Raw genomic sequence first — 14,251 nt, 5'->3', positions numbered from 1 at the left:
TATATCTATCTATCTATCTATCTATCTATCTATCTATCTATCTATCTATATACACACACACACACACAAAGAGAGAGAAATTAATTCTATAATAGGACTAAAAAATGACCTCCAGTTGGGTGTAATCAGGGAGTGCTTCATATGGGAGGCAGACGTTGAATAGGGTTTTTAAGGATTGAGTAGACTTGATGGGTTCAGGGACATTATACTTGTATAATTTTATTCTCGACATACTATGCTTGAATTTTTCCCGACCAAACATCCTTTAACACTGACTCAACATCCTCCACTTTGTTCTGAAAATGCAAAGTGTTATGCCCGAAGAAGAAACAGCTTTGACAAGGAAGAAAGGACAGGTGCACTCTTTCCTCCCGTGAATAGGTGACTTATGGGGATGAATATGAGAGCAAAGAGAAAAGTGATGTGCAAGGGGTCTATCCCATATATAGTTTGCATTATTTTGAAATGTTCTCATTATTATTACAAATTCCATAAGGAGTTTCACAGTCTCAGAAATATCTCGAATAAAAAAAGTGCTAAAACTATAAATTTGATGAAGTGGTAAAACCATGCTTTTAGATGTGCCAAGTTTCACTTTGGAAACATAGCATGTAATGTACTTTCGAGGACCAAACTTTAGCATCTCACTATTTTAAAAAATTAAAATTAAAAAAAGAAAAAGGCTTTTGTGTTAAAAGCCCATGGATGTTGTAAGAAAACAGCTCTGCCATAATCTGAACCCTCAAGCAGCCTGCGATGAAATCTGCGTACTTCCTCAGTGGTTACCAGCAGGCTTGATATGATGGTAGTAGTGTTGGAAGCAGTCCTGAGCAAATAAATCAGGCTTTCTTGGATTTTAGTGTGTTGCATGTAGGTTAACAGGCCAAATAACACACCACATTTCAGGGGCTGGATTAATGGAGAAGAAAAAATTTCAGATAATATTTACTGAATGCCTCCATCAGAGGAGTGAAAGAGATGTTGCAGCTGATGGAAATCTGAAGCAGTTTAATTATTTCCTATTTGCAAATCCTACAGCTGTCTGACTTTTCAGTTCGGAGGTGACTCTCTGGGATGCATGCTGGTGAGGTCCCATCTGGAGGACAGCCGTGGGGGGGCGGGGGGGGGCACTTCGACTGCTCAAGATTGAGGCTTTGGGAGATGGTAACAGCAAGACCACTTTTCAGAGGACAGTGTACCCTCATCAAAGGGGCTGTAGACATTTTACCATATTTCTTTGCACACAACAACTCTTGAAAGAAAAGCAGGGGCAACCTACCTGACCCTTTCTGGACTGGCTCCATCCCCCAGGCAGCTTTGACGCTAAAGCCTGGTGCATGCTAGGGGTTTGCATCCAGGCACAAGAAGGAGCCAGTAACAGAAATGGACGTCCTAGAATCTGGAATAAGAAGAAAGAGTAAACTTTCGAGTACTAATATCCGAAATGAGCATTTCAGATTGGCTACTGAGGGCACGTGGAACACGACAGGAATCGGGTACTTTACCTTCGTAGATCTACTTTTAAAAAATTAGTTCCAGAACTCTCAGTTCTTCTTACCATTCAGGGCTTGAGATACAGGTACAAGTTCAGTTCAAAAGCTGGCAAAAAGCCCTTAAAAAGGCTTTGTGAATGTACTTTGCTGGTAACGATTTTAGGAGAAAAAAAAAAAAATCCTCTTTACCATTCATTTATCCTATTTGCATGGAATGGCTGGAATCTTGTCCCATGCCTATCCCATATATCACAGCCACTTGCACTGAGCCAACATCCCACTGCAGTGCCTCGGGAATCTGCAGTGTCACTCCTCTTCTGCCTGGTTCTCTGCAAAGTGAAGTCATAGGGACGGATCAGCCAACCTGACTTCTCACTACCCTGCCCAGAATCCTTTGTGAACTGAAATGAGTCATCGCTCCAAGAAAAGCTACAGCTTCTGGTGTGTGTGCAGGCTCCTTTGTCTGTGTGCTGCGGAGATGTTGGGCTGGGAATGTACCCCAAGCCCAGGGCTGCAAGGGGCACGTCCTCCTCTCCAAGGGGCCCAGGTCCCCTCGCATTCATTAGCACCAACTCTTTTTTTTTTTTAATCATTAAATCAGGAAAAAGGACACATACCTCCGGATGCTTGAAGAAAAAAACCACACATTAAAATTGATCTAGCATCATATACTCACCAGTCCGTAATTATAAACCTGACACATTCTCTCTTTTATTTATTCATTTTTTTCTGTGTTTTAAAGCTGGCTTTTCATTGTAATGACGGACGACTCTCTCTCCCTCCTGTGTGTAACAGGCAGTTCTACTGTACACTGGATCAAAGTTTAGCTGCAGTGAGCTATTTGTCATAAATTCCAATTGCTGTGCAAGTCCTTGCAAGCCTGGGTCTCATCATAACCGACACACAGTCGTCAGGCTTGCAGCAAAGGCAGCCCGCAGCCCGCAGCCCGCAGCCCGCGCCGCCAGCCAGTGCAGCTTCTGCTGCCGCCCGCCCGCCCGAGAAAGGCAGCATTGGGAATGAGGTCACTATGTCAGGAGCTCGGTCTCAGCATGAGGTTCTCCTGAGCTCACAACATAGCTGAAATCTACAGAGTGGGACGATTCATAGGATTTTTAAAATCGTTACTTCATCTGCTTTTCTTTAAAAAAAATTTCTATGTCTGAGATCAATAAGGCAAAAAAAATCAATTACATATCTGTGTAAAAACGTCCTTTCCCTGCACTGCTTGTATCGCACCACACTCATTATTAGCGCCACACTGAATAGCTCCTGCATATACACATATACATATTGTATTTACACATACACATATAGACATACATCCACACAGAGGAACTTATTTCAGTCGAATCATAAAGAACATGATTTGTCTCTAGAGGACGAGAAAGAACACATCAACATCTCAAGAGGAAAAAGGGTGGGAGTTGGGAGAGAGGAAAGACTGATAGGAATATGAGCAATCACATTAAAACCAGAAAAAAAAAGGAGTCTGAGAAGAAAAGAATAATTCTGAAAGAAATGAATTCTATTGTATCAGTAACAATACTGACCAAAGTCTCCCAAATGAATAGACACCAAAGCAGGTGCCTCTTACTATCACCACTCAGGAACCAAACAGATACTAGTAAATTAACCCATACTCAGGAACCAAACAGATTTGGTAGCAGAGGATGTTTGTACAGCTAGTTCTCCCACAACCTCATGAATACAGTAGCTAAGTTACGATGAATACATAGTACAGGGTACAACCAGAGCTACCGTGTTTCCCCCAAAATAAGACCTAGCCGGACAATCAGCTCTAATGCGTCTTTTGGAGCAAAAATTATTATCAGACCTGGTCTTATTTTACTGGAATATAAGACCGGATCTTATATAATACAATAGAATACCGGGTCTGATATTAATTTTTGCTCCAAAAGACGCCTTAGAGCTGATTGTCCAGCTAGGTCTTATTTTCAGGGAAACACGGTAGGAAGTGCAAAAATGTCATGGATCTCTCAGTAAGACTATCCCAAATCTTCCCAGGCTAAAATCCCACCAGAATCACATCCTCTCCTAACGCTTGTGACTTAGCCTGTTTTCAGGCACCTCCTCCCACAGAACCCTGGCCTCATCCAAGCCAGCACACACCCCTGGTGTAACCAGACACGGTGATTCCCATTCTGCCCCCTGGAAAGCGGGGAAAACGTATAATCCTCTTCTGCCTGATAGCTCTCCTAGTATGTACAAATGATGATCCAGTCCCTACATACCAAATCACCCTGCCTCTAGTGGTGAACCGTTTGGGACATTTACTAAGCACGCACACTCTATGTTCATTCATTGATCAATTGATAGATACATTTGGTCTCAGCATTATTAAATAAAGCTTCAGCCCCTGCCACCATCTGACACTTTTCAAATCCTATATCCTCATGGTTTGTTTCTGCTGTGGCATAGCCATTTCCCTCTTCAAATGTTGTAGGAAGAACCAAACATATTCCAGCTGTGTTCTCCCCGTGGCTGTATCACCTCCCTGGTTCTGGATTCTATATTCACCTATGGGCTAAGACTAATGTAAGTTTTTGACTATTGTGTCACACTGTCAACCCCCAGGGAACATCTTCACATGAACAGCTATTAAACAGGTCTCATTTGTGCACTTAAAAAAAAAAAAAAACCCACCTCATCAATTATGCTTTATATGTTTTATCATAAATGGTTTGTCCTTGATTTTCCCTCCCAGTGTACTATTTCCTCTGTGCCTCCTAGGTTTTCATTCATGCCTCAGACTAAGCCTGCGGCCCAGCACCAGGCCCTCCAGCCACGGCAGCTCAGCTTTACTCAACTCGCTTTGAGTTTGGTTGTATCATTAATTATAAATCCACCTAATTCAACCCATTCCTGTCAAGCATAGTCTGATGGCAATAAGGTCAGAAAGTGAGCCTGACAAACACCTGCACCTTAAGAATGCTATGATGTAATTATATAACAAATGGGTTAAAAATTAAGATCTAAATAGATATATCTTTAGCTCTGGCAATTTAAAAGCCTCTGAGGAAGTGCTAGGTCACTGGACCACTTCTTGATAGCTAAAAACTCAAGTTTACTCTATGGTATAAAAAAGGTTAGACAGTAACCAAATACTCAAAGAAAAAGGGATGGAAAAATACAAAGAAAAATGTATTCCGATTTTCTAATATTCGAATATATATGTTTCTATTTATGGGCCTACTCTGTCCATATACAGAAACTCACCTAAACTTTACAAGCAACCAATAAGGTAAGTACTGTTCTTATTCCCATTTAAAAAAAGAGATTAACTGCCTTCCTCAGGCTCTCACAGCTGGTAAGTGGCAGAGACAAGATATGAATCTGGGGCAGGAGGCCCCGGAGTCTGTGCTTTTAACCACTACACATATTGCCTCTCAACTACTGTAAGAAAATAACCACTACACACAAAAACTCTTTAAAAACCTATAGCTCAATTTTTAAATCTAAATGGAAGCACATTCATTTTGTTAGCACATGAGGCCAGTGAACTTAAGTTCACAGGCTGGGTCCCTTTAGTAGCCATGTTTGCCCAGCTCTACAACCTCTGACAGACTGCCCTCCAGCCTTAAGCCACAAACTATCATTAAATGACCATGCAAATGAGTGTAATTGATCAGTCAAAACCATAACCATAAGCTCATGTTGTGGTCCTACCAATAGCAAGATGAGTTTTAGGATGGACACCCATTAGCCTCAACTCAGAAAGAAAGGTGAGAAAGATACTGTGATGGTTTAGATATCAGTCTCTAATGGACAGAGAAGCTCACGAATCAACCCAGACATAATTAGCAGTCTCCTCCTCTCCCTGGTGCTTCTTGCTTCTTTTAATAACAGCATCAGTGCGACAGTAAAGATTCACAAACATCATCTAGCATATCGCAGAGGTGATTTGCTCAGTTGAAGAGGTGTGGGCAGAGGTTGTGCTCGGCCCTTGACTGGTTGGTTCCATGGCAAAAGATTAAAAAGTAGCAGCATATAGTGACACAGTCATGCAGGATCTTTAAAAAATGCTTTGATGACTGATAGTGTAGCACAGCCTCAAGCTGTTGTACTTGACAAAGCAGAGAGCAATAAATACCCTGAAATCTATTAAAAATATTTATTGGGTTCCAAACTGCAAATGTTGAAGACACTGTGGATTGCTCAAAGTACGTACATTGGTACACGAACTTCTTCCTGAACCAATGGCATGGTCTCTACTTTCATGAAGCTTACAATGTACTTGAAGAGATAAGATACTAACACGTAAAAAAGTGCAAAGAACAAAAGACAGTGTCTGTCTAAAGGAAGGAACAGGTAATAGGCACCCCTAAGAATTCAGGAGAGAACCTGGGCTGAAGCAGCGAGGAAAGGCTTCAAGGGAAAGGCAAAGTTGTTCTAGAATCTGGAGAAGTGAAAGAAAAGGGAACGGGCATACCATAAGTAAAAACATGGGCTCCATAAAGAGAGGGATTTAGCGTACAGATGTAAGACACTCTGCTTTGTGTTTACAGATATATTCCTGAAAAGTCCTTAGCCAATGGTAGGTACTAAATAAAATATGTGCCAAATGAATGAATGAATTAATGACCTGGAGAGGGAAGCATGAACCGAGGTTTGGGATTATTGATGGGAGGGAGGTGGGGGAACATGAGGTGGGGCAGCCTGAGGCGGAGGGTTTATACTGGGGAGCAGAGGAGAGGAGGCAAGAAGGGTGGCTGAAGACCAGATTAAGAACAGTCTTTAATGGATAAAGATCCCAGTTTATATTTGCAATGAATTTCACTTGGCATTTGTTATAGCTATTATGAAGTGTCCTCCCAAAGAAGCATTACCCCTCCCTGAACCCTGTGTTCTCCAAAAACAAGTATTTATAAGCTTATGGCAGCTCATGTGAGAGAGGTATGTTGACTGGATGGTCAATGCTGCTTCCCCCAGGAACTTCTCTTCTGCCTATCACCACACAGAAGTATCACCATGCAGAAATATCACCACACAGAAGTCTGAGATGCCAAGACTCTCTCCCCTTTGCAAAAATGTAGCAATCGGGGAGAAAAAAATCCTAGTCTGTAGCAATATTACACTAAACCTACCCTAATTCAATGCAGTTCAAGTCAACACACACTTATTAAATACAACGTGTAAGATACTCTGCTTGTCGCTGAGGTCAGAATAAAGAGGAAGAAGTCACAGCATCTATCCTCTCAGTTTTGCGTCAACCTCTGAGTCATTCTCTGAGTCATTCTAGGGAGAGAGAGAAAGAGGACCACAAGAACAAAGAGTATTTCTGATATAAGAGAGACACGGCAAGGAAGCATGGCGGGAATTAGGCAGCACTTCAGGAAAGAAGCAGCAGTTGTGGTGAGCCCCAAAGATGGGTAAGTAAAGGGGAAGGAGGAGAAAAGTAGTCTTTCCAGGCAGTGAAGAAACGATGTGGGTTAGAGACTACAGGATGTGTCGGGGAATAACTGGTGGTCCACCTAGCTTGGCTTGCACGGGAGGATATATGAAGGGGACAGGTAGAGATGAGGCCAAAGAGTCAGTCGGGCTGAGATAAGATTTTGAGGAACATGAAATTGTAGGAGAAAGGCCTTCAGGGTTTTTACAGGGGAGTGATGGTGCTGGGGCTCAAAGTTTAGGCTCCTTGGCAACAGAGTATAGGAGGCATCCAAAGAAGAAGATAGTCACTGAGACCAGGGAAAAGCCTATTGTGAGATACTGAACAAGATGCCGAGAGTGCTTAAACAAGGAACAGAACGGAGCACGGAGATGTGAGATACTATTCTGTTTCACAAAGGGATTTTCCAAAGTTCCCAGCATGAAACAGTAGGATACTATCAGAAATGCACTTCCAGCAGTATCATGGACACCTAACCCTACTTGTCTATAATCTGTCCGAAGGCTGTGCTATGATGAGAGTCTTGACATTTGCAGTCATGCCCAGTGTAGATCAGTAGTCCAAGTTGAGAAATAAAGGGAAGGGGAGAAATCCTCTGAACAGAATCCTTGGGCACCAATAACAGATTAGATTTTCCTGGTTGCATGAAAGCTGATAAAAAGGCACAAAATAAAAATTCAACAGAAGTGGTTTCAAAAACAGACAATTTCAATGTTTTTCAAGGCCTTCATAGCCCAGTATTTACTTAGCTAAATGCATTTTTGGTATGGTAGGAGACACAATTTCAATTAAAGTTGGATTATAGGCAATATGGTATAGGCTAGGAAGCTAAGCATGGAAAGACCAAATGCCCTTGGTATCCCTACAGGCCCTAGCGCAACTGTAACAATGAAGTGAAGAACAGAGGTCTGTTACTTACTAAATTTAGTGTCACTTACTACAATTTTCAAAAGTCTTTGGATCAGGTCAATTGTCACAGGATTAGGAATGCAGAATGACATTTTAGAGCTGCAGGAGACAATGAAAGTCATCTAGCATATTACTGTTTGACGGAAGATAATTTTAGGGTCCAAATGGGGAAGACCTTAGGGTCCCAAGATTACAAAATGCTAGTTGCAAAGCCAGAAGTGGCATCCAGATCTCCTGATTCTCAGGCAGACATCGTTCCATTGCTCCACAATTCCTTGTAAAATTTACTAAAAGAAAATTAAAGTCTAAGGCCTCTCCGGATACACTTTGGATAAAAGATATTATAAATTAAGTAGGCAGATGTCCAATTTTCCATACTGCACTATGGTATAAATTATTTTTCTGCCCTTAGTTCTTTTAATCAATGTCCAAAGAAGACAAGGAAAGAAAAGATGGAAGTAAAGTGAGAAAATCTGAGAGCCTGTGAGTTTTCATTTAAAAAGACAGACTTTAAATTTGTTGTTTGGACAGTAAATGGTAAGGAAAACTATGGGAAAGCATGGGAAAGTGAGAGGTCACCCTTTTCCGTTATAATTTTATTGCAATAGCATTTGGAGTTGTGCCCTGTTCATGTCTAACCTGCTGGTTGAAAACACAGCTGAGTCTATCTCAGACATTTCTACTTAGTATTTTCCACTGCAGTGGATGGCGATGGTATGCCCAAAGCATCACACAGCATGCAGGAAAAAAATAATTCTGTTTTGAAGGCTCCCTGAAATTCACACAAGCTGTGCATTATACTCTGTACTACGTCGCTTTTTGTCTTAATGCAAACATTTTAAAAATTGGTCCCACTGAATACCATTCGACATTACTTTCCAAATTTTACAAGTGAACTGACCCTCCGGGCAGACTGTCCACACTTATCCCAAGTTTGTATAAACCTGAAGAGTAGCACCCCAATCCCTGCAGGCAAATATGCCCCCAATTTGAGAAGCAAAAACTACATCTGAAAATACAGCTGAAAGTGGTATTGCCCAATTAGCTGTCAAAGTTATCATCAATATTTCTGTAGCTTTAAAGATATACTACTATTGAGTCCTAAGAGCTCTTTTGGCTGGAATTAGTTAGAAGGTCAAAGAGAGAAGAAACGGAATTATTTTATCACCAGCTTATTTAATTATGGCCAGGTTAGCCTGTGTGGGGGTTGCATTCCTCCTCTGTAAGATGAAATCAGGGGAAAAAATATGGAAGTTGCAAAGGCTGCCATATTTTTTAAAAGGAGGCACATCTACAGAACTAACCTCTGACCTCAAGGTGCTTCCAATTAACTAAGGAATGAAAAGTAAACACACATGAAAAGAAGGTATCACAATACTTCCCCCCAAAACTATGAATAAAAGGGGAAAACTTACTGCAAACTAAATCCAGACGGAGTGTAAAGTAAAGAAATACTGGCCAAACATTTCCAGCACAACGCGGACTTCTGTGTGCCTGGGTCGCCTTCGTATTTTTTATGGGCCCCAGCAGAACCCAGTGAGAAAGGCTATGCCTCTATTTATGTAATTGAACACACGCTTCAGGGAAGTTGAGGGACATCCAATGTGCTACTTCCCTGACATGACAACAGACCTTGAACTGACTCCGAATGTCTACTCTGGCTGACCAAAATGTGAACAGGATTCAGACTGTACTTTTAGTACCAAAAACAGTGGTTTCAGCACCTACACAGTCAAATAATTGTTATATATATATTTGGACTTTGGTATCTTCTACCCACTCATTATCATGAACTTCTACGTAACCACTAACTTCTTTATCTGACATTAGGTTAATCCTCAGCCACCTCTCCACACATCATTATCTCATGGAAGTTAGATCATACACCTTTATTAAATAAAGTGTTAATAAAACAAGGGGAAAAATCATAACATTCTGATGGCAAAAAATACAAACCAGTTATATTCTGTTTTGTCTCTAAAATGTATGTCTGGGATCACAGTGATTATACAACCACCTATATTTGCTTTGTCCAATACAGTGGCTACTAGCCAACCGTGGCGATTTAACTTGAAGTCAAGTTACATTAAATCAAATGAAAACTTTAGTTCCTGTATTTCAAGTGCTCAGTAGCCACACAGGCTGGTATTCACCGTATTGGGCACAGCACATATAGAACATTTCTATCACCTCAGAAAGCGCAATTGGACGGTACTGGTCTAGATAACCAATAAGCAATCACAAGAGCATCATGTACCATTCACTTCTACCATGAAAACCTATCATTTTTTAAACATAATTTTAGAAATTAACATATACAAAATCAAGGTCTTTCTTGATGTATCAGTTTTAATACATACGTAGATTTGTGTAACCACCATCAGAATCAGGACAGAGTCAGATATAGAACAGTTCCATCACCCCAAAAAACTCCTTCATGATGCTCCTTACCTACCCCTCATCCTTGGAAACAAATGCTATGTTCCTTGTCCCCTATTATTTTGTATTTTCCAGAATGTCATATAAATGGAATCATACAGTATATAACGTTTTGAGACTGGCTTCTCTCACTGAGCACAACGCTACTGAAATTCACCTTGTTGCATGTACTAGGACCAAGATTGCTGGGTCACGTGGTAAGGATGGATTTACCTTTATAAGAGACCACCAAACTATTTTCCAGATTGACTATACAATTTTGCAATCCAACCAGCAATGTAGTTCTAGGTTTTTTGTTTCTTTCTTGGGATTCTCTTTCTTTCTTGAGATAGTCAGTCGTGTTATTTGCAAAAAAGGACAGTTTAATTATAATTTTAAGTTTTTTGGTTCCTTTTTGTTTTTAGGAATTTTTTTTTATTTTTAATTTCACTATGATGTTGAATAGGAATGGTAAAGGTAGACATCCTGGCCTTGTTCCCAGTCTTAAGGGGAGAGTATTTAGGCTTTATTAAGTATGATGTTAGCTGCAGTTTTTCAGATGTCCTTTATCCTAGGTTAAGGAAGTTGCCTTCTATGTGTAGATTAAGAGCTTTTATCATACTCGTAAATGTATGTGGAATTTTATCAATTGCTTTTTCTGAATCAATTGATATCATGTGATTGTTTTCTTCTTTAGTCTATTAATATGGTGGATTACATTGATTTTCAAATGCTGAATTAGCTTTGCATTCCAAGGCTAATCCCCACTTGGTCATGGTTTATTCTTCTATTTATAGATTGCTAGATTCAATCTGATAATATTTTGTGGACGATTTCTGCATCTATGTTTATGAGGAAAATTGGTCTGTAGTTTTCTGTTATTGTACTATCTGTCTGGCTTTGGCATAAGGAAAATGTTGGTATCATAAAATGAAATTAAGTTGGGAGGTGCTGCCACCTCTTCTGTTTTCTAGAAAAGATCATGTCAAACTGGTGCAATTTCTTCCATAAATGTTTGGTACAATTCTTCAGTGAAACTATCTGAATCTGGAGATTTTGGTTTTTGGTTTTCTTGGGGTAAAATTTTAACTATAAATTAAATTTATTTAAAGGATATAGGACTAGTCAGCTAATCTATTTCTTCTTTTTCTTTTTAATTTAATGGGGTGACAATTGTTAGTAAAATTACATAGATTTCAGGTGTACAGTTCTGTATTACATCATCTATAAATCCCATTGTGTGTTCACCACCCAGAGTCAGTTCTCCTTCCATCACCATATATTTGATCCCCCTTACCCTCATCTCCCACCTCCACGCCCCTTACTCTCTGGTAACCACGAAACTATTGTCTGTGTCTGTGAGTTTTTGTTTCTCATTTGTTTGTCTTGTTCTTTTCTTGTTTTTGGTTTATACACCACATATGAGTGAAATCACATGGTTCTCTGCTTTTTCTGTCTGACTTATTTCGCTTAGCATATACTCTCAAGATCCATCATGTTGTCACAAATGATCCTATTTCATCTTTTCTTACCGCCGAATAGTATTCCATTGTGTATATATACCACAACTTCTTTATCCATTCATCTATTGAAGGACATTTTGGTTGTTTCCATGTCTTGGCCACCGTAAACAAAGCTGCAATGAACATTGGAGCACATGTGTCTTTATCTATAAATGTTTTCAGATTTTTTGGGTAGATACCCAGGAGAGGGATGCTGGGTTATATGGTAATTCTATTCGTAATTTTTTGAGGAACCGCCACACTGCCTTCCATAACGGCTGCACCAGTCTGCATTCCCACCAACAGTGTATGAGGGTTCCTTTTTCTCCACAGCCTCTCCAACACTTGTTACTATTTGTCTTGTTGTTGATAGCCATTCTGACTGGGGTGAGGTGATATCTCATTGTGGTTTTCATTTACATTTCTCTGATGATTAGTGATGTTGAGCATTTTTTCATATGTCTATTTGCCATTTGTATGTCCTCTTTGGAGAAATGTCTCTTCAGATCCTCTGCCCATTTTTCAGTTAGGTTGTTTATTTTTTTGTTGTTGAGTTTCATGAGTTCCTTGTATATTTTGGATATTAGCCCCTTATCGGAGGCACTGTTTGCAAAAATCTTCTCCCATTCAGTTGGTTGTCTCTTTATTTTGTCGATGGTTTCTTTTGCTGTGCAAAAGATTTTAAGTTTCATATAGTCCCATTCGTTTATTTCAGCTTTTATTTCCCTTGCCTTTGGAGTCAAATTCATAAAATGCTCTTTGAACCCAAAGTCCATAAGGTTAGTACCTATGTTTTATTCTATGCAGTTGATTGTGTCTTCTATGCAGTTTATATGCTTAAGTCTTTGATCCATTTTGAATTAATTTGGGTACATGGTGACAGATAACAGTCTAGTTTCATTCTTTTGCACGTGGTTATCCAATTCTCCCAGCACCATTTATTGAAGAGGCTGTCTTTTCTCCATTGTATGTTTTTGGCTTCTTTGTCAAAAATTATCTGTCCATATTTATGTGGGTTTATTTCTGGGTTCTCAATTTTATTCCATTGGTCTGTGTGTCTGTTTTTCTGCCAATACCATGATGTTTTGATTATTGTAGCCCTGTAGTACAAGCTAAAGTCAGGGAGTGTGATACCTCCAGTATTGTTCTTTTTTCTTAAGATTGCTTTGGCTATTTGGGGTCTTTTGTGGTTCCAAACAAATCTGATGATTTTTTGTTCTATTTCTTTAAAAAATGCCATTGGGATTTTGATGGGGATTGCATTAAATCTGTATATTACTTTGGGTAATATGGCCATTTTAACTATGTTGATTCTTCCAATCCATGAGCACGGAATGTCTTTCCATTTCTTTGTGTCTTCAATTTCTTTCAAAAATGTCTTGTAGTTTTCAGCATATAGGTCCTTCACATCCTTGGTTAAGTTTATTCCTAGGTATTTTATTCTTTTGTCTACAATTGCAAAAGGAATTGTTTTTTGTATTTCTTTTTCTGAGATTTCATTGTTAGTATATAGGAATGCAATGGACTTTTGTACGTTTAATCTATTTCTTCTTGAGTGTGTTTTGATATCTTCTTTCTAGGATTTGGTCCATTTCATCTAAATTGTTGAATGTGTGCACATAGAGTGGTATTTACTTTATTATACTTTTAATGTCTGTAGAGTCCGTAGTGACACGCCCTCTTTCACTCCTAGTATTGACAATTTGTATCTTATTTCCTTGTCAATTTGGCTAGAGGTTTATCAATTTTATTGGTATTTTTAAAGAACCAGTTTTCACTTCATTGGTTTTCGCCATTAATTTTGCTTTCAAATTCATTGATATCTACTCTTTATTATTTTTCCTTCTACTTGCTTTTGGTTTAATTTGGTCTTCTTTGTCTAGGTCCTTTAGGTGAAAGCTTAGACTGCTCATTACAGATCTTTTTTTCTTTTCTAACATAAGCATTTAATCTATATATTTCCCGCTAAACCCTGCTTTGTCTGCTTCAGATGAATCATGATATGTCGTGTTTTCATTTTTGTTCATCTCAAAATACTTTCTACTTTCCGAGACTTCCTCTTTGATCCATGGATTACTTAGAAACACATTGTTTAAGGTCCTAGTATTTGGAGGCTTATCGGTTATCTTTCTGTTGTTGATTTCTAGTTAAATTCCTTTATGATAAACTAACATACTTTGGATTATTTCAATTCTTTTAACTGTTTTTAGGTTTGTTTTATGTTATCAACTATCTTTGTGAATGTTCTCTGAGGATTTGAAAAGAATGTATATCTGTTATTTTGAGGAGGAATATTTTATAAATGTCAGTTCGACCTAATAGTATCATTCAGTTTCCTATACCCTTATGTTTTTCTAGCTACTTGTTCTATCAACTGAGAGAGCCGTATTGAAGTTTCCAACTATAATTACCCATTTCTCCTTTCAGTTCTATTTTGCCTTATATATTTTGAAGTTTCGTTGTTAGGTACATACACTTTTAATATACTCTTTAAAAATTTACTTTGTACGAACACTTTG

The 14,251-nt window shown here is 39.1% G+C and overlaps 1 protein-coding gene across 6 annotated transcripts in view; it reads right to left on the bottom strand.

Annotated features, from left to right (window-relative positions):
- STOX2 (storkhead box 2) overlaps window positions 1-14,251 on the bottom strand; it is a 212,460-nt gene that overhangs the window by 31,705 nt on the left and 166,504 nt on the right. Inside the window, exon 2 of one of the 6 annotated variants that reach the window (XM_019736144.3) lies at window positions 1,280-1,399. The exons of the other annotated variants lie outside the window; for them this stretch is intronic. Coding sequence (XP_019591703.1) covers window positions 1,280-1,304 — 25 coding nt within the window. The 5' untranslated portion in view covers window positions 1,305-1,399. The remainder of the gene's footprint in view (window positions 1-1,279; window positions 1,400-14,251) is intronic. 6 annotated transcript variants of the gene reach the window in all.

This window comes from Rhinolophus sinicus, chromosome 16 (genome assembly GCF_057876585.1).
Source record: "Rhinolophus sinicus isolate RSI-liver-muscle chromosome 16, RSI-T2T, whole genome shotgun sequence".
NCBI classification, from domain to species: Eukaryota; Metazoa; Chordata; class Mammalia; order Chiroptera; family Rhinolophidae; genus Rhinolophus; species Rhinolophus sinicus.
Note: the sequence above shows the minus strand (reverse complement) of the source record. Positions and strands in the feature narration are given on the sequence as shown.